This window comes from Necator americanus, chromosome X, assembly GCF_031761385.1.
Source record: "Necator americanus strain Aroian chromosome X, whole genome shotgun sequence".
NCBI lineage: Eukaryota > Metazoa > Nematoda > Chromadorea > Rhabditida > Ancylostomatidae > Necator > Necator americanus.
Genome location: NC_087376.1, coordinates 11,100,734 through 11,128,230, shown reverse-complemented (window position 1 = coordinate 11,128,230; position 27,497 = coordinate 11,100,734). Strand labels below are relative to the sequence as shown.

The 27,497-nt window shown below is 43.4% G+C and overlaps 11 protein-coding genes across 15 annotated transcripts; 6 read left to right on the top strand and 5 right to left on the bottom strand.

The window, feature by feature from the left end:
- Positions 1-2,430: 2,430 nt before the first annotated feature.
- On the top strand, positions 2,431-2,972 carry RB195_022317 (uncharacterized protein; the record flags this gene model as incomplete). The annotated part of the gene is made up of 2 exons (XM_064209399.1): positions 2,431-2,517; positions 2,580-2,972. 2 exons carry the CDS (start codon positions 2,431-2,433, stop codon positions 2,970-2,972), a joined length of 480 nt encoding a protein of 159 aa, XP_064065280.1.
- Positions 2,973-3,446: 474 nt separating this feature from the next.
- On the top strand, positions 3,447-4,244 carry RB195_022316 (uncharacterized protein; the record flags this gene model as incomplete). Its single annotated transcript, XM_064209398.1, has 1 exon — positions 3,447-4,244. One exon carries the CDS (start codon positions 3,447-3,449, stop codon positions 4,242-4,244), a length of 798 nt encoding a protein of 265 aa, XP_064065279.1.
- A 215-nt stretch (positions 4,245-4,459) lies between these two features.
- Positions 4,460-5,323, top strand: RB195_022315 (uncharacterized protein; the record flags this gene model as incomplete). The annotated part of the gene is made up of 1 exon (XM_064209397.1): positions 4,460-5,323. One exon carries the CDS (start codon positions 4,460-4,462, stop codon positions 5,321-5,323), a length of 864 nt encoding a protein of 287 aa, XP_064065278.1.
- A 435-nt stretch (positions 5,324-5,758) lies between these two features.
- Positions 5,759-6,328, bottom strand: RB195_022314 (uncharacterized protein; the record flags this gene model as incomplete). Its single annotated transcript, XM_064209396.1, has 1 exon — positions 5,759-6,328. One exon carries the CDS (start codon positions 6,326-6,328, stop codon positions 5,759-5,761), a length of 570 nt encoding a protein of 189 aa, XP_064065277.1.
- A 977-nt stretch (positions 6,329-7,305) lies between these two features.
- On the bottom strand, positions 7,306-7,899 carry RB195_022313 (uncharacterized protein; the record flags this gene model as incomplete). Its single annotated transcript, XM_064209395.1, has 1 exon — positions 7,306-7,899. One exon carries the CDS (start codon positions 7,897-7,899, stop codon positions 7,306-7,308), a length of 594 nt encoding a protein of 197 aa, XP_064065276.1.
- Positions 7,900-9,770: 1,871 nt separating this feature from the next.
- Positions 9,771-10,070, bottom strand: RB195_022312 (uncharacterized protein; the record flags this gene model as incomplete). Its single annotated transcript, XM_064209394.1, has 1 exon — positions 9,771-10,070. One exon carries the CDS (start codon positions 10,068-10,070, stop codon positions 9,771-9,773), a length of 300 nt encoding a protein of 99 aa, XP_064065275.1.
- Positions 10,071-10,079: 9 nt separating this feature from the next.
- RB195_022311 (uncharacterized protein) lies at positions 10,080-10,643 on the bottom strand (the record flags this gene model as incomplete). The annotated part of the gene is made up of 1 exon (XM_064209393.1): positions 10,080-10,643. One exon carries the CDS (start codon positions 10,641-10,643, stop codon positions 10,080-10,082), a length of 564 nt encoding a protein of 187 aa, XP_064065274.1.
- Positions 10,644-10,792: 149 nt separating this feature from the next.
- RB195_022310 (uncharacterized protein) lies at positions 10,793-14,115 on the bottom strand (the record flags this gene model as incomplete). 2 transcript variants are annotated; one of them, XM_064209392.1, is made up of 3 exons in its annotated part: positions 10,793-10,997; positions 13,284-13,353; positions 13,403-13,523. In XM_064209392.1, 3 exons carry the CDS (start codon positions 13,521-13,523, stop codon positions 10,793-10,795), a joined length of 396 nt encoding a protein of 131 aa, XP_064065273.1. The 2 variants fall into 2 exon arrangements, with proteins under 2 accessions (XP_064065273.1, XP_013291623.2); XM_013436169.2 differs by lacking the exon at positions 10,793-10,997 and adding an exon at positions 14,089-14,115 and having other exon boundaries at positions 13,214-13,353; positions 13,403-13,526.
- A 1,343-nt stretch (positions 14,116-15,458) lies between these two features.
- On the top strand, positions 15,459-15,758 carry RB195_022309 (uncharacterized protein; the record flags this gene model as incomplete). Its single annotated transcript, XM_064209391.1, has 1 exon — positions 15,459-15,758. The coding sequence occupies one exon, from the start codon at positions 15,459-15,461 to the stop codon at positions 15,756-15,758; it is 300 nt and encodes a 99-aa protein (XP_064065272.1).
- A 790-nt stretch (positions 15,759-16,548) lies between these two features.
- RB195_022308 (uncharacterized protein) lies at positions 16,549-17,250 on the top strand (the record flags this gene model as incomplete). Its single annotated transcript, XM_064209390.1, has 1 exon — positions 16,549-17,250. One exon carries the CDS (start codon positions 16,549-16,551, stop codon positions 17,248-17,250), a length of 702 nt encoding a protein of 233 aa, XP_064065271.1.
- Positions 17,251-18,042: 792 nt separating this feature from the next.
- RB195_022307 (uncharacterized protein) lies at positions 18,043-25,794 on the top strand (the record flags this gene model as incomplete). Of its 4 annotated transcripts, none has more annotated exons than XM_064209389.1 (4): positions 18,043-21,777; positions 21,848-24,894; positions 24,978-25,411; positions 25,654-25,742. In XM_064209389.1, 4 exons carry the CDS (start codon positions 18,043-18,045, stop codon positions 25,740-25,742), a joined length of 7,305 nt encoding a protein of 2,434 aa, XP_064065268.1. The 4 variants fall into 4 exon arrangements, with proteins under 4 accessions (XP_064065268.1, XP_064065270.1, XP_064065269.1 ...); XM_064209388.1 differs by having other exon boundaries at positions 18,418-21,777; XM_064209386.1 differs by lacking the exon at positions 18,043-21,777 and having other exon boundaries at positions 21,888-21,964; positions 22,033-24,894; positions 24,978-25,794.
- Between the last annotated feature and the right edge of the window lie 1,703 nt (positions 25,795-27,497).

Sequence of the window (27,497 nt, the reverse complement as noted above, 5' to 3'; positions counted from 1 at the left end):
CGTCTCACTGCATTTTAGCGCCAGCACGCTGGAACCTGTATTACCCCACCACTCTACTTTCTCCTAGCGGCATCTACAATACGCCGCGGGATACGTCCCACTGCCTCCTGGCGCCTACATGTCTGGCTGTCGATGTTTGTCACGTGCCACCCAATCTTACTGTTTTCTGGTGCAGACGCAGCAATCTAAGCACTAGGAAGCAGAAAGATGGAGAGGAACCCATGCCATCACATCTTTCTACTCTCTGACATTGGCGCATTCATCTGATACTGAAGAATCCGTGCCACCCATCTTAGTATTTTCCAGCGTGGACGCACAATCTGAGGTCTTGGGATTCGTCTCGTCCTATCCTTCTGCCTTCCGACGCTGGCGCACCACTCCAACGTTGTGAAACTTGCCTCACTGTCTTCTGACGCCAACACACTCGTTTGACGTTGTGGGACCCGTTCCACACCGACCTCATTACTTCGGGACAAAATTTTGATTTTGTTGAGGATCTTACCTTAAACATGACCAGAAAAAGAAGAAGAAAGTTTGTTGTAATTTTGATTCACGTAGTTTTTTCACAACATCGTGAACAAAGTGGAGCATTGGAAATCTTGTAATTCTTAACAAAAAAGGACACGAACACACACCGAACGAAGTGACAAACATAAGCCACTTACTTTGGATGCAAAAGAACCTTTTCTGCAGATACTAAAATTTGGTTTTATTTTGTCGAGTTACTTTTTTATGTTATATTTCTTATTAAACTCTTGAACACCATAGCATGTTTTCTCTCAAACGATAGTTAGAAACGTATTTGTTATCTGTAAATATGTCCCATCAGTGGAACTTGCGGAAAAACGTCGTCATAAAAGGTGTTGGCTAGAGAAGAATAGATAATAGATCATAAAGGTGTGCCGCCTTTGAAAACCTCAGAAAAAAATGTTTCGAATAAGAATTTTATAGGTCTGTGATTTGTGAGAGCTCGAAACAAAAACTTCTAAGTTGTCTGGATGATCTAAGGGCTAATCAATTCTACTGCTTCCAGCCTATCCTATAATCAAAGGGCTAATCACTTTTACTGCCTTGTAAAATTGATGACGAACATATTACTCATAAAGTTTTATATTCCCTCTTAACATATGAGTAAAAGTAACCTGTCTCATCACGTTTCTCATATGCGTTTCTTTAATTTCCGACGATGCTTAAGTGAAAGAATGCTCGCCAGGAAGGCGAGTGGTCCTGGTTCGGTTACTGCCGATGCAACATTTTCTTCTTTGTGGATTGTTTTCGTAACACACAGACAAATACACAAACGCGGACTAAGTGCGTTATTATATAGCATGATTGGCTAGAGAAAAGAGAAAACGTATCAAGATTATGATACCATGAATGTACTGAAAAATAATATCTCTCCTTTAGTGTGCCTAAATACATACAATGAAAGAGAGATACTGTTTTCACAAGTCTTTTTCGAAATAATGTCATGAAGAGAGTTCGTGCTTCCTTTCCATTGCAGATGCTACAGCTCGACAATGTGCAAAACCATTCTGATATAGTTTAAGTAGTTTGCATACTAATCGCCAACAAAGTAAAAAATTTATAAATATATCATACTGCGTGGTTCTCTCCTTACTTCCCGGTAGGAACAAAAAAGTAGCACAGAGCTGCTCTTGTCAAAAAAGGCAGCAAGTTTGAAGAAGGCGGTTGTCTTTACAGGCGAAATCAATGGAGTTAGGACTTTTAGGTTCTGCTCCAAATACAGCCAATTCGCGACCAAAAATTTTGGTGGCAGGCAGATGAAACGAATGCTGACTGATGAAGGCGAAACATGTGGTAAGGATGGGCTGAACTTGAAATAAACAATATTCGTGAGAAACACATGAATTCGATTATTATGATTAACTTTTATCACGCTCAACACAACAGAGCGAACCTATCCAAATGTTTTAGAAATGTGCATCTGTGTGGAGACATCATTCTAAGTAGCGACATACATATCTTCATGACTTAGTAGTAGGAGACAAGCAGCTCGAGAGCATACAACGGCATCGACGATGTAGCGAAGACCAGAGAAACATGGCTCTTGGCCAACTCTCTACGGATGATCACAAGCAGTAGAATCGCCAATTCTTCGCCAGAAGACGAGAAAGGCGCGTCTTTTCGGTCTCCTCTCATAACACACTTCAATTTGATCTGTATTATAAAATCTATACATGCATCCACGTATCTCCCTCACTAGAGGGATCACAGGCGGTTAGTCGCGAGGCTACGAGACGCGTCCCCGGGTGGTGGATAGGGGACTAATCGCTGACCGAAAGCGACCCCTTGCTGCAATCAAAAAGCCTGCAATCAAGCGACTGGGAGTTGAAAGGGATGCGGTTTGGCCTCCTTTGCACCTCCCAGTCGCTTGATTGTCCACTCCGTAAAAACTCCCAACAACTTATGGGACTAGAGGCTTGCAACCTGCTCATGGCTTTTGAAGTTTTACGCATGTCACAGTCTGCTGATTCCGGAGGAAAGCTTGGTACGGTAGCGGCAGGAAAGACAGGGTTGCAGGAGTCATATAAGCTAAAAGCGTAAAAGCGTTAAAGGACTATGATGACTATCTGTTCTTACAACGTACGCTTGCATCGGAAGCGGCCATCGAAGATCTGATGATGCAAGCCAAGAAGAATAAGTACAACGTCACCGAACTGACCGAGACGAGACGACGCCACCCTCTCAACGCCTCATATGAAACTGGAAAAGAACTGTTCTCAGGAACAAGCGGCAGCAGAGGTATTGATGGAGTTGGGGTCCTCGTCAACACAAGCATGAAAAAGAACATCGACCCTTTCGAACAACTTACGACTCGAATCGGACTTCTGCGGATGAGAGGATGTGGTCCAACACCAGTTTTGACTATCTTCGTCGTTTACTCTCCAACATCAAGCTGCGAAGAAGAAGTCGAAGCTTTTTATATGGACCTGGAGAAATTCTACTGAGATCATGCCTTCTATAATAGTCAAATAGTCATAGTTGGCTATTTTAACCCAAAAAATGGCCCAGGGAGAACGCTTGAGGAACTTCGCATCGGGAGCCACGGCCTACAATGGAATGAACAGGGGAGAGGCTCTCCGAGTTCATCATGACGACCAAGACCATCAATGGGAGCTCGCAATTCCAGAAGCCTTCCTCTCTACGCTCGACGTGGGAGTCACCCGGTGGAGGATACCGTAATTAAGTAGACCACATCATCGTCAATAAAAGGTTATGCCTGACGGACGTCGCCGTTGTGCCAAAGTTTTATACGGGATCGGACCATTGCCCTCTTCAGGGAAGGTTTTTTTTCGCACGGAGAGGAGAAAAAGCCGCGAAGTTCACAAAGCGAACTCCCAGAACTATCATTAACTGTGATCTCCTCGCTACGTTAGCCGGCTTTTGGGAAAATTCCGCAATGGACAACATCGACGAGGTATATGACCGGCTCGTTGAACACCTTCACGACTGCACGAAGAAGGCTGAGAGTTCTAAAAAATACCAAGAGACACCTGTCTCTTGAAACTCTTGAGCTGATATGCCAGCGTGAAGCAGGCCGAGCCGCAGGGAGCCAAAAACTCACGCCTAAGCCCGCAATGCTTTGCAGAGAGGCGATAAAGGAAGACCTTAAGAAGAGAAGAGCACAAGTGCTGTCCGAAGCTGTAGAAGCAGTTAAAAGCATCCGCTATGCCGGTCGAGACTTTGCCAGTCGCAAGACGAGGATGACTGCTCTCCGGAACCCGAAGGGAACAACCATTGCATCAAGAAGGAGGATGAAGAAAATCATCTACGACTCCGAAGTACAACATGCTATCATTTCGGTAAGAAATCGTACGGCACCCGGTCCCGACAGAATAAGACCAGAATACCTGAAGAGTCTTCCGCCAGTAATCATCAACACTCTGGTGAGGCTCTTTACACCTTACCTGTCGGAATGCAATGTTCCTAAACAATGGAAGACCAGCAAGACCGTGTTGTTGTATAAAAAGGGAGATCCACATGACGTCGGCAACTATTGCCCAATCTGCTTACTGCTTGTCATGTACAAGCTCTTTACAATAGTGATCCTTAATAGGATTGAAAAAGTCTTGGATGAAAGACAGCCAAGGGAGCAAGGAGGGTTTCGAAAAGGATTCAGCACGACTAACCATATTCACACTGTTTCGAAACTCATCGAGGTATCACGAGTACAAGATGCCGCTCTGTCTCACCTTCATCGACTTGAAGAAGGCCTTTGACTCAGTTGAGACGAAAGCGGTCATGGAAGCTTTGGACAACTAAGGCGTCCCTACTCAGTACATAAAGGTACTTCGAGAGTTGTACAGCAATTTTACTACCGGAATTTCGCCATTCTACAAAAATATCATTGACGTGAAGAGGGGGTACGACAAAGTGTTACAATTTCACCCAAAATATTCACAGCCACCCTCGAGAACGCAATGCGAAAGTTGGAATGGGAGTGAAGGTTGATGGTCAGCAGCAACACCATTTGCGCCTTACTGATGACATCGTACTGATAACACCTAGCATCAGCCAAGCGGAACGAATGCTGACCGAATCCGACGAAACATGTGGATGCATCGGTCTTCAGCTGAATCTGGACAAGACGATGTTCATGCGGAACGGATGGGTCTCGGATGCCCCATTCGCGCTCAACGGAACGAACATATCCGAATGCACCAGCTACGTTTATCTGGGTCGGGAACTAAACATGATGAACGACCTGACCCCCGAGCTGGGCAGGAGGAGACGAGCGGCTTGGGGAGCGTACAAGAGCATCGAGGATGTAGTGAAGAAGACCAGGAACACCCGGCTCCGTGCTCACCTCTTCAACACCACCGTACTTCCTGCTTTGACCTATGCTTCGGAAACCTGGGCATTTCGCAAGCAGGAAGAAAACGCGGTGAGCGTCATTGAACGCGCAATTGAGAGAGTGATGCTAGGAGTATCCCGCTTCACGCAATTGAGGGACGGGATTCGAAGTTCTCTCCTACGTCAGCGATCGAAGATTAGAGACGCCGCCGCGTTTGCCAAGGAAAGTAAAATAAGGTGGACCGGGCACGTGATGCGCTTCAATGACAACCGTTGGACCAGAGCCGTGAGCGACTGGATTCCCCGCGATATTAAGCGCACTACAGGAAGACCGCCGACCCGATGGTCAGATTTCTTCACGAAGTCCTTGAAAGAAAAATATGATGCTCTTCGTGTCCCGCGCAAAAGGAGGAACCACTGGGCTACTCTGGCACGTGATCGGGACAAATGGAAGAATTACTGGCGCCCGCTCGACCAGTTCGAAGATCAACGGGAGTCAAGGTAATCAAGGTATGTATGTGTGCATGTGTGTATGTGGGTGTCTATGTGCATGTGTGTGTGCGCCGACGCCACAAATTTATGAAATGCTGTGGGACTGTTCCCACGGCGTCGGGATGGTGCGCCGTTGCCAGAAAGCCATAGAGCGGGGCGAGACGGGTCCCTCTGCGACGCAATGGTGCGCCAACATCACAAACTTATGAAATGGGGTGGCGCGGGTGTCACGGCGTCGAAATGGTGCGCGGGAGCTCCAACGAGGTCAAATACGGTGAGTCGGGTCCCACCGCGTCGGAATGGTGCGCCGACGCGTGTCCATCCGTACAGCGAGCACATAACCCCATCTCGTTGGTGGTCTCCCACGAGGGCGTTTAGCATCTCTTGGGATCCACTCTAGCGTCCTTTTAGTCCATCTATCGTCGATTCTTCTCATAATGTGACCGGCTTATCTATGCTTTGCTTTCGATATATATTCCGCTGGGTCGCGAAGACAGAACATTGCTCTTAAGCCGGAGCTGCGGAGACCGGCTAGGTGTTGTGTACGCCGGTTAAACTTCAGAAAGCATCTCTCAAGGGCTTTTTGGGTAGTAATTGGCTTCCTAGACGTGGCAGCGGTGTCTGCCCACGTCTCCGCTGCGTAACAGAGCGCTGGAAGAACTGTCGAGTCGAACAGAAGGGGTGGAAGATCCGCACCTTGGTGCGTAGTTTCCCTGACGGGTGCGAATGCTGCCCACGCTGCTCTCATTCTTTTACTCAGTTCTTCCTTCAAGTCATTTTCCATGTTCATAGAACATCCGAGGTATACGTATGACGAAGTTTCCACGATTTGGGAGCCTTCAAGTTCTACTCCTCCGTTCTCGCAGTAGGCGTTCTTCATTAACTGTGTTCTCTGTTTATTCGCAGTCCTATTCTCTTCCCTGTTTCCCCTGAGAACGATATCGTCCGCGAAACGAAGGTTTGAGAGAAATCTTCTATCAACACGTATGCCCTTTTCTGCCCAGGAAAGTGATTTCATTATCCATTGCAATGCAGCCGTGAACAGCTTCGGCAATATAGTATCGCCTTGTCGTACCCCCTTTCAAATGGGGCGGTGAAAAAGCTGTATCATAGCGGTGCATCGATCGCATCAATTGGCTAATGTCCTCACATACGACTTATTCACACCTTGATCGACCAGCGCTAACAGTATTGCATTCGTTTCTACGCTTTCGAAGGCTTTTTCATAGTCGACGAAGGTTAGAAAAAGGGGCAGGCGGTATTCCCGGCAAACCTGCATGACCCTCGACACGGTCTGGATGTGGTCCACGCAGCTGAACCCCTGAAGGAATCCAGGTTGTTCTTGAGGCTGGGCTTCATCCAGCGTCCTAGATATGTGCGTGAGGATGATCTTTGTGAATACTTAGTATAGCACGCTCAGCAAGCACATCGGACGGTATCTCCGAAGGTCCTCTCGGTCACCTTTCTTATGGATAAAAACGGTTCTTCCACTGGTCTGAGATTCTTTCTATCTAGAGGTAGGACGTCATGTGCTCCGCTAAGATTACATGAAGTGGATGGTCACCAGCCAGAAGAAAGTCTGCTTATATAAAATCAGGTCTGGAGGCTGTGCCAGGTTTCATGCTCTTTATAGGGACTTGTACTTCCGAGGGGAGAATCCGTAGTGGAGCTTCACCAGTGGTGATGATCGGGCTGACACAGGAGTTGGTGAACGGAAAAGGTTCGAGTAGAACCTCCGTAATGATTTCTATTTCACGACGAGAAGACGCGCGAGTCCCGTCTTCGCTCAGCAAGGTTGCCAGCGGAATATTATATTCGCGGAGATCCCTGTGGCACTTCTTTAGACTCGTTCTTCTTTGTGATGCTTCCAGAATCTTCTTCTGCCTGTATTTCAAAAGATCCTCTTGCAACGCTTTTCTGCAACTGGTGTTTGCTACTAACTGCTCAATGTGCGATGCGTTCGGATAAAGCTTCAAAATCCTTCTTATTCTAACGTTACTTGGTGGTCTTCGAAATTCGATCCACGTTTGTCGTGCGCGGCTTCGAGGCACGCTCAGCACAGACTCGTAATCCTCTGAGCAGCATCTCGTATTCCACGTTTGGGTTCTTCTCGATGTGCCAGTCACCTTGAGAGAAAGAGTCCTCGAGTATGCAATCGTCGTAGACGACTTCTTTTCTTCTTCGTTGCCGATAACAGTTGTTCTTTTTCATCATGTGGCTAAGTCGTATTTTTGCACGATGGAGACGGTGATCAGAACCACTACAAAAGGATGGTACTACCAAGACGTCGAGTAGACACCACCTCCGGTTGGTGAGTATGTGGTCTATCCCCGCACGAGTCGCGCCATGGGACAGTTCACGTGTCCACCGACGATGATCTTTCTTCATGAAAATTTTCATGAGAAAGGCGGACAACAGCCCAGCGAGACGAGTACCATTTTCATCCCGGTCCCCTAGTCCAAATCCTCCGATCCTATGTTCCTCTGCTGTAACCTTTCCTAGTTTTGCGTCGAAGACTCCGACAAAGAATTTGTAGAAGGACTTCTCGTTGCGAATCACTTCCTCCAGCTCTTCGTAAAGTGCGTTCATTTCAGATTCATCAGCTGCTGATGTTGGTGAGTACAAGTTAATGATACTGATGAGTTTTTATCGCAGAGAGCGGAGGCGAAGAATGGCCAGACGAGGTGACATGATCTCGTGAGAATCGACAAGATGGACAGCACAACAAAGCCAACACCGCCTACATTTCGGGACGGAACCTTCTCTTCACGAATGACGAATGTACCGTCATTCATCTGTCGTACGTCGCTCCTTCTGCACTTGGTCTCCTGCAGAGCAATCACGTGAAATTTGATACGCTCTTCAGCTCCGAGAAGGGCATGCAGGTCAGCGTCTGTGAAAACTGTTCTCATGTTGTACGTTCACAGTCTGAGACAGTCTCCATGGCGAGTCGTGCGTGTGTCGCCTTGGTCCAGAATCAAAGACGTCCTGAGCAACATGAGATTTGATCGCCTCTCACCGGTCTCCATACCGTCCGACGTCTGAGACGGCAGGGCCCAGTGTGCAGGGTACTGAGGCAGTGAATATGGTGGAGTGGCAAAGAGACTTTTCCCCAAACTAAGCAGCCATGCCACGGCGAGCTTAGCTTTCACCACAGGTCGTCGCCCAACCTATATGGATCGGGGAGCCACCTTGCGACATTTTGCCAAGACGATGGTGAACCTTAGCAGTAGTTTACTCTTAGTTAAGCTTCCGATTCTGAGAAGTCGGAATGTCGGATGTGTCGAACTCCTTCTCAGCTTGGGAGACCCTGCCGGAGGGCGAACCTCTGCTGTGCATCGCAGTTCGACGCCCAGGCTCACCTCCGCACCACTAAGAGGCGGTAAACCGTTTTGGAGAAGTTCCCCTTATACCACTGAAATTTTAAACATCTATTAAAAGTATTGAACGAAACCCTTACATTCTTTTTCAAATCGCGTTAATCTAAAATGGCATGGTAATCACTATCGCACCGATGAAAACAAAGGTTCACATCAGGTCGTGTAAATAGATATTATTTAAGTTCTGTGATGTGTGCTTCATTTATTTCTGACAGAAGAATATGACAGTACGAAGGGAGAAACCTACAAAAGACCAAGCATTTGATATTTCATAGTTCCAACAGCTTGCTAACCCCCGCGGCTTCACTACACGCCTATCACATCGACTTTTGTTCGTGAAAATCCAGAATTCGCGTTTTGTTGTGCACCCATCTGTCGTCCATTTTGTCGATTATTTGCTTTCACCGGGGGCTACGTTCTACGCGTAACATTAACACAACATAGACCACATCTTCGTCAAGTGTGTTACCCTTGAGCAGAGCTGAACCTATCCTGTTCGAGTTTCAGCAAATGTCACATTAAATGAAATCATTCGTAGTTGTTTCGTATCTTGTCACACGTGACTCCTCCGTCTTGGATAAGTACATCTGATGAACTCCACATGAATTGCCCAATAAAGCGAATATTCTTTCCCACGACTGTTTATAGACAAGGTAGATGTTCGCTAATATCATCGTCTCCGCCAGATTTTCCATCCCTCATTTTTTCTAAATACAGACTAGAGCCTCTGACTCTTGTCGCTGGCTCTTCACTGACCGCGGTGTTTGTTTGTCTTTAGGCGTGGAGGAAGTTCAGGGACTGACGGTGCTTGACAGTTCAGCAAAGTGGAGGAGACGACAAGATATATCTATATATATATATTGACTTAATTGACTTAATCGGCGGGCTGATGTCATCGCCTGACGCGATTACTCGCATCTTCACCGAGGCCGTTCTTGAACACAGCTCTGCCCATCCTTCTCGATCTTCTGCGAGAGCTTGCACAGAATCAATCCATTCGTCGCTACTGGATAACTTCGTGTGGAGGGGAATTATGATAGCGTGTTTCCAATGATCAGGTATCCTTTCGTCTACCCGTATTCAACGGATGATCTTTGTCATCTCACGAATCCCAGACGGAGGAAGATATTTTAGCACTTCTGCGCAAATCACGCCGTCTCCACTTCCATTTTTCATTCTTTGAATACAGACTAGAACCTCCGACTCTGTCGGTGGCTCCTCGTTAACCGCATATGCCGGCTTATGAACGTGTTCGAGTTCGGGAGCTAATGTTGTTTGCCGGTTCAGCAAGGTCTTGAAGTGATATCTCCAAATTGGAAGGGTTACTTCACCGACAGCTACTCCATTGACAGTGTTAAGAACAGGAGAACATCTCTTCATTTTGCCGCTTTACTGTTTTAATAGAGCATACGCTTTCCACCGGTTCTTGTCGTACCACACCTTTTCAAGCTCCATCGCTCTTGACGTCCACTCGTTATGGTGGTCTTGTTGCAGTTGACGACGCAGCTTCCTTTTAAGACGCTTTTCCTGTTTAAAGTCACCAGTGCTGCGCGCGACACATATAGAATTGAACGTGGATTTCGTTTCCGCAGATGCAAATGCAAACTTGTTCCGCGGCAATAGAACCGGGGGCGTTTCCCTTGTAGCGCCTTGGATGCACTTTGTGAAGGAGTCCGCATCGCTAAGCTTCTTTCTGGTCCGTACTCCAATATGAATGGACATACGGTGGCGGAATTTCGTCCTGCATTCTTCATCTTTCAGACCTGACATGTCGATTTTCGGCTGAAGAGAAACTCGTCGGTTTCTCTTGTGGACCCGTATCTTGAAGGTGAAAAGAACTGGACGGTGGTCAGAGTCGAACGCGACGTCCCAAACAGCTCTAGATTTTCGGATATCTGACTGAGAAATGTTCCTCGTCAGCACGTAGTCAAGCTGAAGCTTAATAGTCCTCATCTCTCGCTTGCGCTGTTCTTTAGGCGTTAAAGGGTTGACCCCTGTCACGTGAGCTGATGGCGTCGATGATTCCTTTTAAACGTGGATGCGATGATGAGGCCCGTCTGTTCGCACAAGTCGACTAGACGGTCACCGTTGTCCTACGTGCGTTACGCTGGATAATGCCATTTTCGTAGCAGATCGGTCTGCTGTTCAAGTCCTATCTTCGCATTTGCGTCGATTCCGACATTGGCCACCTGCTGGCTTGGTATTTTAGACATCAACGCATTGAGTTCACCATAGAAAGCGTCCTTACTGTTGTTCTCAGCGGTTTCCGCAGGTACGTGGGCACTTACGATCCAGAGTTTACGTCCTCTGCGATCCCGCAGTCGTAGAAAGGCTCATCTAGACGACGTTGAGCTAAATTCCTCCACCAGGCTATTGTAATCGTTCCTCACAGCTATCGCGCAGCCACCTACTTTGTTCTCATCAGCATCGCCACAGTATATGATATATAGTGGTGTAATTTTCGATGCTGATGACTGGCCCATTTCTTATGCGTATTTCCTCCAGTGCAGCAAAAGGCACACAGAGATATCGCAGAAGCCTGGACAGGGCGGCTTGTTGGAGTTTACTCGATAGTGTTCGGCAGTTCAGCGTGACGAAACGAATGGTTGGTACCAAAACTCCTATGCTCCCTTCATGCATTTTACCTTTCAGGTTATGGGCTTTGACGATGTGCTGCACCTTTTTGCAATGTATGCGAATCTTTCGCCATATAACAGTGCGGTTATATAGCTTGTACGTTCCCAATGCGTACACTCGAACTCCTGATTGCGTTTAGTTAAAGAAGGGCCACCACGTGCAGATAGCAGTCAGACTCGTATACGCGGCCCCACACACTTCTCGTTGTTCTCGCTTCACTCGTTTTCACTGATCAATGAGAGCTTGAATTTGTGACTTTCTGGAAATTTTTGCTGCTGAATTGGATTTCCTTTTCGTAACAACGTTCTTTTTTTTTTTTTTTTTTTTTGAAGATGTTAAAGCATTGATGAAGGACTCAGTACTTTCCGTCCTAAAGCGATCAGAACTCCATTTTGAAAATTTGTAAGCTTTATTTCACACCTATATTCTTTCGGAACCGCTAGAATTTGGAATCATTATTCATAGTAGATGGTGTCCTTTTCTCCAACAATTAACAAAGGATTATTAGCAATTTGAAATAGCTCACAACTCATTCACTTTTTGGCAAATACGCTTGTAATTTTTACCCGGTACTGCTGCACCAATAATTCTGCTGATTCCAGTTTTTCAGCCGTCGCGCCAACTGTGAAGTTTCCAGCGCTTTCTGGCGTCATTGCACCAATCCAACTTCGTAGGACCCGTCTCTCCGCTCTCTGGGATTTCCTCTCTGGAATTTCTTTCCACATACGTACACGTGACAGACTAAGCCGGTTATTTACAGCATGATATCATGTCCTTCTATACCGCTATAATATCAAAATTTCTCTCGTCTTCTTCCCCAACAATTAATAAAGAATGGTGTGATAGTGCCAAATAACGCATTGCTGAAGACGTCTCCGGAAGTTCTTCAGCACTTTTCCGATTAGTTCAGGAGGCGTCGATCATCATCGACTTCCTGTCAGATTCTGTCCTCGTGAACGATGTTTGAAAAGTGAGCCACAACAAATTTGAAGCGTTTTTTAGCTGTTAGATCTACAGACAGAGACTTAGGAAGTCAGTACAACGAATTTCGAAGAAAAAGAAAAGAAAGAAAAACATAATTGGCCAATTGTGGCAATTACGCTAATTTGCTAATTCAGTAAGCCCAGTTTAGAGGCTCAGACATGAAGAAATCTGCACTGATAGCCACTACGACAACTTTCTCCAATATCTCAGTGTACCGATCACCAGTTAGTTACTGCTGTCCCATCTTTCAAAAAGCTACGAACCGATCACCCTAATTTCTAAACCACAGTTAACAGAATCGTACTTTTCAGAAATACATTCAAATCTTTGCGTGGATTCTTCACACTTTTTATAGCGCTTTAAAATGTGGAAGATCATTACCCTTCACCCTGTATAATCAAGGTTGTACGGTTTTTTTTTTTCGGATGAATTACTATATTTACTTCGTTCTATCAAAATTATAACTGCAGTAGAAAAAAATCCTTGCTAATGCATGCTCCTGCTTCTCAGTGATTTTGTCAATTCTGTACTTTAAAAAATTACGAATGAAATTGGGGACAACCAAAGACACGGTGTTTATAGGCTCAAATCCAGATACACACCATAAATTTCCTAGTAGGTTGTAGCTAATAAGTCGTACCAAATATTGAATCATCATAGCATATCTAGTCCGAATTCTGTTGGCATTCTATTGTAATATAACTACATTTATTATTATAGATCAACCGTGCAAATAAGAAGAAACATGTAGTACTTTAAATGTTTCAAAAACCAGGCCCTTTGATACGAAAGTTAGGGATAAGAAAGTAGTGAAACTAAACAAGCGTTCGAATAGAAAGTTAGTAAAACAACTATGTGAGCTATACCAAATAAGAACCATAACAAAGGCTTACAAAACAAAACTACTCATACATGGAAATGAGATACATCATAAATATCCCCAATAAAAGCGCTAAAATTTCTCGTACAGACTGTCCTGTCGATGAGTTCTCAAGAAGTTCAGGAATTACGGAAACAGTGGCAATGTAAATGAAGCCTCCAGCTGGAAATAAACTCCGTAATTGAGTGGCAACAAGAAAGTGTTTAATCACCTGTAAAAGGAAGGATCCAACTGCTGGAGGTAGCATCAGCTAGAGCTGATGGATCAGCTACACAAAGAGAAAGAACACATCCAGAAAGGGCACCCAAAGCAGTAACAAGTTGAATACTCATCGCCTAAAGTATTTTACACCTATATTTTGATTTTATGGAGGAACAAAATTGAAACAGCATTAGTTAAGAATCAGTTGGAGAAAAAGTTGGACGAGAAAAAAAAACAGACACACAAACAGACAAGAAGTGTAGACGTTGACAAAACATTCAATCTATTTGTTTCTGATGCATTTGCTCTGTTTTGGCTTCTTTTAAGTTCGATACTCTGAGAAACTGAGTCAACTTTTATGAGCATAAATGTTAAGGACGACGAAAAGTAATGTGGCTCTTCGTCGAATAGAAACAATAATTTTTAACATATTTTTTATAATAGTCACCGTCTACCGTCATAGGGGCAAGATTTCAACTGCGTATTTGGAATGAAAAGGGTTGTGATGAAATAAGTAAATTGACGAAATAAAACAAACAAAACGGCATGTATAAAAATGGCATCGCACTCAGGTATATTTATTCATTCCTTATAACGTATTTTGGAGCAGCATATACACTTCCATTGTTGGGTCCATCAACAGTGCAACGACTTCATTGACAAAATAGAACACCATGGGACAAAAAGATCTAGAACCTTGACCGGATTTAGTAGACGTAACATTATTATCTGCTTCAGACTTGAAACCACACAACTTTAACGCAGCATTACCGTAACTATTTCCAGGAGAGAACATACTATCCTGAACAGCTTTAATTAGTCTTCAGAGGATTAGGACAAAACTACTAATAGAATGAGGAATGAGTCCGGAGCGTCTTTTTTTTTATCAAACCTAAAAATGCAGATAGAAATACAAAGTGCTAAGAAAGTGATCACTTGGTAGAGAATGTTTCGCTCTACAAGAATTTGGTTCAACTGCTTTATCTATTCTTGTTTTATAGAATCGTTAATATAGAGCATCAAGTGGATAAAACAGTATTTTCGACACCATTTGTTTTTTCCTTGCATTTATTCGAGGCAAAATGGCCGCAGAAGTTAAGATCGGTGATGTATGTGGAAAATGAGCAGAGCTACAAAATAACGCTCGCCATTTGCCTTCGCGCTTCAAAAGTGGGAATTAGGACACCAAAAATGGATCACACACCGGTCAACCAACTGTCGTGGGTTGGGGTAAGATGCTTTCTTATTTTTTTTTCTTAACAAAAAAAAAGTGCAACATATTGATCTATGATATACTATCTATTGCTGTTTTTCCCACCATGTTCCCAAGAACATCCTCTAATCGTTGAGAAGTTTCTCCATGTCTCTTCTTGCTTCTTTTTGATGTTTTTTTTTTGTATTTTAATGTTTCTTCAAGCCCTCTTTCTTTTTTTTACATCGGTTTTTCATGTCCCACCCGATCCCTTTCGTACAGAATACAAATCTCGCAAACAGCTTCAGCTTCGTGCGAAGACAAACGACAACTGCTCCTTCTTCATACAAATCACTCTGTGGTTTTGACATCTCGATTAAATGAAAAAAAAAAAACAAATGGTGCCGAAAGTTTTCCCTTTGTCCCGTTGACACTATATTCGATAACCCGAAAAAATTACGAACAGCTAAAATTAAAAAGCTACTGTCCTGGAGTTGTTGGTGATTTCGAGTCAAGGTTGCCCCCAAAAGAAGGCCTGAGAAGCTTCACATCGGGGACTACAATAGAATGAACAGGGGAAAAGCTTTCCGCAGTTCATCTGACGACCGCCCATGAGAACTTTACGCTGGAAGTGGGAGTCACCTGGAGGAAAAAGTGGCTGAAAGTACTGAAAGTGACCACATCATCGCCACTAAGAGGATTTTCCTGGCAGATGTCGCTATTGTAGAAGTTTCTATACGGGATAGGACCACCCCTTCTCCGAGGAAAATTTTCGTTTACCGGAGAGAAGAGAAAGCCGCGATGTTCAGAAAGCGAAATGCCAGAACTGTCATGAGCATCGACGAGGACCACCATCGTCTGTTTGAACACCTTTATGACTACACAAGAAAGGCTTGGTTCTAAAGCCACCAAGAAACGTCTGTCTCCAGAAACTCTAGAGCTGATACGTCACCGTGGAGCTGCACGAGCCGCAGGGAACCAAGCACTCACGTCCGAGCTCGCAAGGCTTTGCAGAGAAGCGATAAAGGAAGACCCTAAAGAGAGAAGAGCAGAAGTGCTGGCTGAAGCTGCAGAGGCGGGGAAAAGCATCCACTATGCCCGTCGAGACTTCGCCAGTCGCAAGACGAGGATGACTGCTCTCCGGAACCCAAAGGGAACAACCATTGCATCGTGAAGGAAAAAAGGGTGCGAATCGTTAAGTACCCACAGCTTCCGCGATAAGTTAACCTTAAGAGAAATGACTGGCGACGGCAATCGGTAATTGCGCTGCGTCGCAGTTGATAAAATCAGCACACCACTGCGCTGCGCTCGCATTGTGTCCCGCCTATCACGTAGTCCATCGACGTCTCTCATCGTAATCAGGTGCGAAACATGCCTCGCCGAAGCACTCTACCTCTGCTACTGCTTCTGGTTGGAGAATCGATCGTTTACGTATAGAAATATATGAAGCGATTGCAGCGAATAATCGCAAACGCCAGAAATAGAAAATAATTGCGCATTTTCTGTGTAAAGCAAACAAATCGATTCTTCAAGAAAATAAAGCGAAAAGAACTACCAATTAATACCAACATATTTCGCAAAACTTTTTTTTTAGTTTCAAAGAATCGATATAAATGCTGTCAAAACAGAAAACCCAAAAAGTTATTGCTTGATGGATTCAAATTTGCCCACAATGCACACGAAAAGGATGCACAAAGGAATTCTACCTTTACGTGGGATTACGTGGGATCCTCACTGTGTTGTTCGTAGTTCGAGATTGGGTGTTAGATTTCAGTCTCGAGTAACCGTTTGAACTAGCTTTGCTTGTGGCTAGTTTTAGTGATTCCTCCCGTTCTCTATCCCCTGTGCACATTGCCGTGCTGTTTTGACCATATTTCTCTAATTTGAGAGAAATATTTTCCTGACCATTTAAAAACTGCTGTTATACCGATGATTGCTTCATTATAACATCAACGCAATCCGAAATGGACGAATGCTTTGGAATTCTGAATGAACGATCGCAGTACATAAAACTCACTCGAGAACAACCAAAAGATGGTTGGCTGCCTTATTTGAATGCTCAAATAAAACTGCACAATGGCATTGCAAGTGTGAAATGGTATCGCAAGGAAAGCTCGAAAACCATAATGATAAACGCAAAGTCAGCCCATCCTAATGGCATGAAAAAGGCAATTATCCGAAATATGGTCAAAACAGCAACAGCAATGTGCACAGAGGATAGAGAACGGGAGGAACTAAAACTAGCCACAAGCATAGCTAGTTCAAACGTGCACTCGAGATTGAAATCTAACATCCAATCTCGACCTACGAACAACATAGTGAGGATCCTACGTGAAGGTAGAATTCCTTGGTGCATCCCCTTCGTCTCTGACTCCTTAACTGCTGCTATACACCGGACTCTTTTGCGAGCACAGCTGCAAGATGATGTTGTGTTGGTGAACATCCCGAACGACAGCATCAAGCGACAGTTAGTTCGCGATAGATTCTACGATAGGCAATGCGTGTCAGAATGTTGCGTGGTTTGTCCATTCGGTAAGACCGCTGATAGCACGAACATCGGAGTTATTTACCAAATAGAATGCCTAATGTGCAACGCCATTTATATTGGAGAAACTGGAAGGATGCTGAACGTGCGTATCAAGGAACATTTGGCCGGTAAAAGGTGAGGGAGTTCGATGACACCGTTAGGGCGCCACAAAAATGATAAGCATGTGTCCTGACATTTGTATCAGGACCCGAATTCTGCGTTGCTATGCTATAATTTTGGCGCTGTATCATATATCCATTATACAAACATTCGGCATTGTAAAGAGTTATATTTTGACGGTCGTCTTATCAAGATGACCGCCCATGAAGTCTGTTTATTCTACGATTGCTCATTATGGCTAATTTGTTAACGACCGCCCACAACGGGCTCATTCCTGTGTTTCATGGCTCCCAGTGAGCACATCGCTTTCGCCTATCAATAACTTCTTCGCCTATCAATATCGCCTTTGCCTATCAATATCGTCTGTGCCTGTCAATATCGTCGTCGCCTATCAATATCGTCTTCTCCTATCAATATATTCTTCGCCTATCAATAAATTAGTATACTACTACCACTGAACCACCTGTACTCTGAGGCAACGACCTTATCGCTTTACTAATAGGGCATAAAGAAGGATCCGTATAAATCCTTCGCGCCAACACATTTTGGTGCATCGGCTAAATTCGATAAAAGCCGAGATCCTCAAACGGATCAAAGTCCAGCCCACCCTTCGCTGGCAGCAACAAATTCATTGTTGCTTAATAAAGTCCAGCCCACCCTTCGCTGGCAGCAACAAATTCATTGTTGCTTAATAAAGTCCAGCCCACCCTTAGCTGGCAAAAGCAAGCTAATAGCTACTTGAGCATATCTCTCGTGCAGTCTAAGGTCACTGCTTATAGCGTATCAACGCTACGATTGCTCTCGCGTCACAATGACACTTGTTTTTCACAAAAGGCCGATATTGCTGAGTGCAAAAACGCTGCAGTCACTACTGGATAAGTACAGTACTTACTCAGATGAGATAAAACCATCAGGAACAGATGAGGAAAGGTACGAAGAGTATCTCAGTGCTGCAAATTTGCTCTCTGGAAGCATAGAGACAATCAAAATGAGCAGAAACGCTCTTCAGGCATTGATAGATAAGTTGCAAAAAGAATATGAAGAAGCAAGATCTAAGGGAAATAAAAAAGACCTCACAAATGAAGTTGAGGAGATTGAAAATAACACGCAATTCAATGAAAGGATTGCAAAGGCAAACGAAATGGTATATATACTAAGTGCCAGGGTCACAGAAGCACGGAATCACATGGGAAAACTTGCAAGGAAGATGGGAATAACTCATAGAGAGCTCACAAAACAAAAGCCTGCAAGAATAAATGAAACTCACGCAGATCAGCAGACCGCAACAGAGTCAACTGCGACTGAGGAAACCGAAGAAGGTTCTTCACAAAATGACGCCATTTGGCTCTCGGAAGACAATTCAAATTCCGAAAAAAGTAGAGAAGACGATGAAGATTTCATATGTCGTACTCTCAAACCAAGGCAACTAAGTTTGCCACGATTCTACGGGGACGAAGAAGAGTTCCCTGAATTTTGGGCAATATATGAAACGCTCGTTGACCAAAGTAAGGTTTTAAGTACAGTCGAAAAAATGCTGTTACTTAGAGATAGCCTCAAAGGGAGAGCAGAAACAGCCATAAAAGGCATACAATTGATCCCACAAAATTATAAGTGGATGATTAATGCTTTGAAAAATAAATACGGTAATAAACCGACTAACAGAGCAAAAATAGTGCAAAAATTAATCAATTTGCCAGCAGCAAAGAATGATGCTGATAGCTGTATGAACACGTTCGACAAAATTCGAATGCTCATGAATCAAATGGTCTCTGCAGGCCAAAATATACCACAAATGCAAGATGCGATGTGGACGGAGAAAATTTTGGAGAAATTTCCTTACACTATAGTGAAAAACGTTCTTGTTACAATTCAAGATCAAGATGAAGTGAAAATAGAAGATGTAATGGATCATCTTGAGAAGGAGATTAATGCAAAAAAGTTTGTAGACGCACGCTTAAAAGGTCGTGTAAAATTTGAAAACCATCCGAACCGAAGACAATACGGTGTGGATGTTACAGAACCCCCAAAATTTGGAAAAATTTGTCGTTTTTGTGACAACTCAAATCATATATCAGCGAACTGCCGAACAATCACTGATATTAAATCAAGGCGAAATATGGTGAAAGAAGCCAGACAATGCTGGAAATGTTTCTCAGAAGAACACAGCAGTTATGACTGTCAGAAACCAAATTGTCCTAAATGTGGCAAAATGCACGATGTAAGCCTTTGCATTTCCACTTCAAATGATGGTAACAGGACAAGATGTAGCGCTGGTGACCGATCGCGCAATCAAAGCTCCTCCAATACCGTACCAGTTCCAAGAAATAACACTACTACTCGGAATCAATACGGCAATGGCCGCAATAATGGTAACGTCCGCAACAATCAGCAGACAAATCCTCATACAGCTGATCACAGTACTAACCACTCAGCCGAAGGTTCCGTGTACATTGACAAAAGAAAAGAGCAAGTAGTCCTGATGACTGCCGAAGGAAATGTTTGGAATAATAACACCAGACAATTCGAAAAACTCCTGTTTTTCTTTGACACTGGAGCTCAAAAAACCATCATTAGAGAGCAGACCGCAAGGGAATTTGGTCTTCCAACTCAGAAAACCGAAATCTACACAATGTCAGGTATAGGTGGACATACCGAAAAATATCAAACAAACATTGTCCCCCTCAAAATCAGCAATGCCTTTGGCAAGGAGATCCATATGACGATTCAAACCAAGCCAATTATCACTAATGACTTTTCGTCTGTACGTCTCAACGATGCAGATAAACAATACCTCCAAGACAAAGAGATTTGCATAAACAATCCGAGAGTTCGCGGTGAACATCAAAACCCGCAAATATTAGTCGGTCTAGATAACTATTACGACCTCGTAAACACAGCTGACACTATAACTTTGCCATCTGGTTTACGCATTGCGCGTACGGTATTCGGGCCAACGGTACACGGCAAAGGGTCAATCAATTCGCAGCAAGAAGCGACAACGATAACACATGGCCTCAGCCTCGTTCAAGAACAGAATGAATCAGAAATTCTACAGAAGTTGTTCGAACTAGATAGTTTAGGAATATCATCAGAAGAATGTGATAAGAACGAAAACACATTCGAGTACTTCAAAAGCTATTCGAAATCAATATCGTTTGAAAACGGCGTTGTAACCGTACCCTTTCCCTTGAAAGATAATGTCATCGACCTAACGGATAATTACGGAATAGCGTACCGTCGATTGATTTCGTTACAAAGACAACTATCAAATAATATCCACCAGCGTGAGTGGTATAACAAAATAATGAACGATTATATCCAAAACGGAGTTGTCGAATTAGTCCACGGACAAAATAAAAATTCGGCCGGCACTTACTACATGCCACATTCCGGAGTTTGGAAGCCAGAAAAGGCAAAACCATTGAGGATAGTATTTGATGCTTCCTCTAAGAGAGTCGGACAGCTTTCGCTGAATGATGTGATCTACACAGGAGAATCCTTCGTGAACAAAACTCATGATGTTCTAGTTGCAAGTAGAACCAGTGGAATTATTCTTTTATGCGATATTGAAGCGGCTTTCACGCAAATCAGACTAGTGGAAGATCATAAAGATTTGTGTCGGTTTTTATGGCTGAAAGACATGAATAAGCCTCCAAATCGAGACAACATAGCAGAATACAGATTCAATCGTTTGCCCTTCGGTAACACCTCGGCACCAAGTATTCTTAACATGGCCATTCTGGCATATTTAAATCACAAGAATACTCCGCTCTCACTGGAGATTGCAAAAAATATTTATGTGGACAATATTCTCTTATGCGCCACCACCAAAGAGGAAGCACTGGAAAAATATACTGCTTCAAAGAATATTTTCCGTGAAATCGGCATGAATTTACGAGAATATATTTCAAACTCTGCTGAAGTTAACAGAGCTATCCCAAAAGAGGATAGAGCGCCCACAGACAACATAAAACTTCTTGGCGTCAAATATGACACCAAATCGGACGAATTTGTGATGAAAGTTACAATTCCACAAAAAGAAAAACTAACCAAACGCGATATTGTAAGCCAAATAAACTCGATCTATGATCCCGTAGGCCTCGCAAGCCCACTGATTATCAAACTGAAGTCTCTAATGAGAGAAATTTATGATACAGGGATAGAATGGAAACAATACGTTCCGCAAGCGCTGTGTATTAAATGGAATTCTGTAATACAAGAGATAAACAATGCATGTATAAGGGTCAGTCAACCATTGCTACGTTCTCCCACGTCTCACACCTCAAGAATTTCCTTATGGGTGTTTTGTGACGCCAGCAAAATGGCAATATCGACATGCGCATATCTGAGGTGCGAAAACACTAATGAGATCACTTCATTGATTAGTGGAAAGAGCAAGCTAACACCAAAAAAGATCCAGCAGACTATACCACGCTTGGAATTGTTGGCTATCTTAATAGGACTGCGAATGGCGAAAACCATTCTTGATTCAATAAACATTGAAATTATTTCCGTAAATGTCGCCAGTGATAGCGAAATAGCACCAGTGGATTAGGTCTTCACGCAAACTTCCGATATTCGTGACTAATCAGAAGGATCACATTTTGAGATTGAAGACTCAAATCGAAGTCAAATCCATCCCAGTACATCTATTTCATGTTCCAACACATCATAATCCAGCAGACGTTGGAACTCGAGGCACAACGGCAAGCCTCATCAGTAATCATGATTGGGTGAGAGGACCCAGATGGCTAGAGCACGACCAGCAAACTTGGCTTATTCGATCCATAGATAACCTCAGCTGTGATCAGTTTTACGAAGAAATAGAGGACAATCAACATGTGAATGTTGAAACCACAAACGAGTCAGCGGAATCATCCCGTTTAATAATAGATCTAGCTCGTTTCTCTCGCTACAAAACAGCTCTTCGAACATTCTCAGTTGTTGGAAAATTGCTGAGTAAATGGGTGAAACGGTGCAATTACACCAGGTCAACATCAATTACGCTAAACGTACTCTCCCTCTATACAAATGAAGATGTCATTGCTGCGGAGGATATGGAGATCTCTGAGAAACTCATCTTAGCAGCTATTCACGAAAACATCAACGTGCAAAAATTGCAGAAACGATTCCCAAATCAGAAGATTATCAGAGACGAAAAAGGTATCATTCGATACAAGTCACGCATTCAGAACGCCAATTTGCCATATGATGCAAAAATGCCAATTTTCATCCCGAATTACTCGGAACTAGCCAGGCTAACCATTCATGACCTGCATTATGGAAACGCACACTGCGGCAAAGAACAGATATTAGCGCTGGCAAGACAACGATTTTGGATTCCCCAGCCATCTAGAATGATCAAGAAATATCTGCGTACATGCATTACGTGTAAGAAATGCCACGGATTGCCATATGGAGCACCAGAGATGCCACCATTACCAACAGATCGGGTAATAGTAACCAAACCCTTTGCCAATGTTGGATGCGACTATATGGGACCATTTGAGTCAAACGTCAAACAGAAAATGTACGTCTGTTTATTCACATGCCTCACTACCAGGGCGGTGCACCTTGAAGTGGTCGAAAATTTGTCAGCGGGTGCATTTTTAAGCAGCTTCATCCGTTTTATATCTCGAAGAGGTGTTCCAAAACTCATCCGAACTGATTGCGGAACGAATTTTAAATTGGGATCAAAAGTGATTGAAAATTTGTTCCTAGAAAATGATGAAAATGGTAGCTCCGTGATGAGCTACAGTGCCTCAGAAGGCATAAAGTGGATTTTCAATCCACCTGCTTCACCATGGATGGGAGGCGCATGGGAAAGAATGGTTGGCTCCGTGAAAAGATGCTTTCAAAAAAGCATTGGACGTAAAAAATTGTCATTTGAACAAATGACTACAGTAATTTCAAGAATTGAAGCGATAATTAATACTCGTCCGTTGACAAAAGTAAGTGCAACGGATCTTGATGAAATACCAATAAGACCTATCGATTTCCTACAAGGAAATCTAAAGTACTCTCTTCCAAGCACGCAGTTACACTGCGGTAATGGCGATACAGTATATGATCCCGAGTTGCTTCAGACAGTTGCGCAAGCACAGGAAGCATTAATGTTTTCGGAAACGATCGCTACAGTATTTTGGGAGCGATGGAACAAAGAGTATCTTACATCCTTGAGAGATAACCAGAGGGTGCTACTAAAACAACCGCGGCATGTGACAAATACACCGCAAATTGGAGAAATTGTACTTATTGAGCAAGAATTTCTTCCACGTGGTAACTGGATGTACGGCAAAGTACTAGAAACAGTACCAAGTGCAGATGGTTTTGTAAGATCAGCGAAACTCCTTACGCCAAACAAAAGAGTTATCCAAAGACCACTCAACAAGTTGTATCCCTTAGAAATACGTAGTTCTGTGGGAGACTCACATCTAGAACTCGAAAAAGACTCCACTTCTGAGCGGGAGATACACCAGAAAGAAAGAGTAGATTCAGCAGAATCATCTTCCCGCAGAACTCGTCCAACTAGACAATCGAAAACACATGCCTTAAAAGTCATCCAAGAATTTGAAAGAAGTCTTGACCGACCTTCTACTTCTTCAAGTAGACAGGTATCCACATATCTGCTGATGGCTATGTTGGCATTATCAACTATATGTCCAGTGACAGCGACAGCACATGAGAACAACTCAATAAAGTGCAACGAAGGAAGAGTAGAAATAGTGCCTCCTTCATCAAGATTTGAGCTTTGCATCAACGCAATGTGCAGAATTATGTCTAACGTATCGAAATCGTATATATTTGAATTGGAAAAATCATCATTAGATGAAAATAGCACGATTACGTTACGCTCTGAATGGGAGAGCTCAGTGGTCTTCTCGACTATGCAGTGCGAACCACCAGACTTTTGCGAAAAATCGGCCTTGCTGATGAGCAAAGATCTTATAGGTAATCCTCACTGTTGGCCACTTGGAGCCATAATCACCTTAACAGTGTTAGTTTACCTTTCGATCAATAGCATCATGTTGATCATATGGTTAATTAAATGCACACGAAATGCAAAACGGAAAGAAACTCCGAATTCCACATCCGAAGAAGAAACAATTCCAATGAGAAAATTCAATCCACATCCGATCAATATACCGTCCGCCTTGTTGATTTGTGTCACACTCTTGGCACTAGCAAGCAAGGTAATTACTTGCCAGCATGGATATATGAGGCATAGTGTAGAGGTAGTCTGCGAAAATCGCGGAAATTGCACTTATAATTACAACGAGGAAGTTCTATTCAATAGAATCAACTCCAATCTTTGTATTCAGCTTAATCATGCTAACGAAACGATCGGACTTATAAAGATACGTTCGAGACCAATGAAACTGTCCTGTTCCAAAGTTTCATTATTCTTCACTAAAGAGACGAAACTCAAGATCTACCACACAACGAGATGCTCACAAATGGGCTCTTGCACTCAGTCTAAGTGCAGTAGAACTAGGCTGGACGAAGTAATTCCTGAGTTCAAAAGATCATCTCCATATCCAGGATACTCAATTTGTGGTAACACATGCGGCGATATAGCATGCGGTTGCTTCCTACCATTTCCAGCATGTACGTTTCTGAGGATTGCTCATGTTCCGAAGAAGACGCAGACTGTTTTGAAGTAGTAAGTTGCATGGAATGGCAACCAGTAATCCAAATTGACGTCGATTTCATGCTTTAGAATAAAGGAAAGCTGAAATCTTTCAGTTTACAACCTTATGTTACACAAAAGTATGATGAACTGTCACTGACAGTCATTTCTTTGCAAAAACCTCATTCTCCATTGATGGACAAAAGATTCGCTGTAACCCCAATGGAGGCGATGATGCTATCAGATCATTATCAACTTCCCGTTGAATGCGAGTCAGAAGCATCTGCTCTCGATGCCTTTGTGAACTGCACAAATCGCATGATCTGTTCTTGCGAAAATATGAAAGCACCGCAAACATGTCAGTGTCCACATGATTCATTCCAAAATTTGAGGAAAGAAGTGTCAAATGTAATGCCCATACGCACTCCGTTCACGGAAATCTTCAGTGATAGCAAAGAAATCTATGCGCTCTCCAAGCAAGGAGAGATCACTCTCGCAATAGAATCCAATTTGCTTATTGGCGGCACTGAGTTCATAATCAATCAACCATGTGAGATCTCGGTTCGTGGGGTCAAAGGGTGCTACAGCTGTAGCGAAGGCGCAAGAATCGATTTCCTTTGCAAGTCATCAATAAACTCGTGGGTTACAGTACAGTGCGAGAATCACATTTTCCCCATTGAATGCGGCCCAACAAATACTTCCGTGCAAGTTATTTTAGACTTCGAATATTCGGTAGTATCACAAGTGTGCCACACATCATGTGATGGCAAGAATGTTACCTTTGATCTACAGGGAACACTCTTGTACCATCCAAGAAGCAAGAGAAATTTGCTCTCACAGACAGAAGTGCAAGAGCTACATGCAAAGAATTCATTACTTAATTTTGATCTGCCTGATCTAAATCCACTAATGAATACCATAAAAATGCACTAGCATATAGCCCTTACCGCTTGCGCCACATTGGCTTTAGCCACTGGTTTGACGTACTTATTCGGACCCATAATGGTCTTAATGATAGCCAAAATAACGCGGTCACTAACAGTCAGCATAATCAAATTCGTTTGGAGAATGGTTTGCTTGGTACTGAACCTATTTGGCAAGATCACTGCGTGGATAATTTGCAATTACAGGCAATAATCAAGCTCGAATCATACATCATATCATCGTAATAAGCACATTTAGTGATAAAAGAAAAATAAAAACTCAAAAAAGAGTACTAATTCTACTAGTAAGCCTCCGCCGCCCAAGGCCGCACATTCGAATAATAGGATGTGTCAGCTCCTGGAAAGGATCAACTATGAATTCTCGTAGTTGATTCTCGGATTCCGAATAACGACGCCAACGCCAACGAGCCGCAATGGAACGATGCCGATGCTATCTCCAACAAACTGCAATGGAACGACTCCACCGCCGCCGCCGACTCCAACAAGCTGCAGTCGAATGAAGCAAATAGTGAAACCTATCGTCCGGTGATCATTGGCATTTGACTCGTTTCAATAATTTTAATTGTGTGGCCCGGAGTGTCCTGACATTTGTATCAGGACCCGAATTCTGCGTTGCTATGCTATAATTTTGGCGCTGTATCATATATCCATTATACAAACATTCGGCATTGTAAAGAGTTATATTTTGACGGTCATCTTATCAAGATGACCGCCCACGAAGTCTGTTTATTCTACGATTGCCCATTATGGCTAATTTGTTAACGACCGCCCACAACGGGCTCATTCCTGTGTTTCATGACTCCCAGTGAGTACATCGCTTTCGCCTATCAATAACTTCTTCGCCTATCAATATCGCCTTTGCCTATCAATATCGTCTGTGCCTGTCAATATCGTCGTCGCCTATCAATATCGTCTTTGCCTGTCAATATCGTCGTCGCCTATCAATATCGTCTTCTCCTATCAATATATTCTTCGCCTATCAATAAATTAGTATACTACTACCACTGAACCACCTGTACTCTGAGGCAACGACCTTATCGCTTTACCAATAGGGCATAAAGAAGGATCCGTATAAATCCTTCGCGCCAACACAGCACGATGGATATGAGTTTGAAATAAAATGTACGGTAATAGCGCACGAGAAAGAAATATCTGCTAGGAAGGCATTAGAAGCATTCTGGATTTCCGTCAGGAATCCGTCCATAAATAACAAAAATGAGTGCTTATCAATTACCAATGACTTCTTGCCGTTCGTAACACTCTGTGAGCTATAAGATTGCCCCACATGCACATTCCTTAACGTTATCCAGACACCAGTACTTAAGGATACTGCACAGTGCGTAGATTTCATTCGCCTTGGTGACAATCTTTAAGAACGCGGTGGTTTACTAACCCCGCTAGTCGGTGAAACTATTCAGTTGTTTTCCTTTTAAGGTCTTGCGTGGTGTTCTTGGAACAATAACGAGGGTTGGCGAGGAGAGAGGAGGAGTTTGATGGGATATGCATAGTATCAAAGACCTCGAACCATTTTCAGGTCTTTGAAAAAGACGAGTTTGTCGAAACGTCAGGCCAATAAAAAAGTTTCATCTAAACCTCGTTGGCATAACAAGAAAACATAAATACACCACATCATCGTCAATAAAAGGTTATGCCTGACGGACGTCGCCGTTGTGCCAAAGTTTTATACGGGAT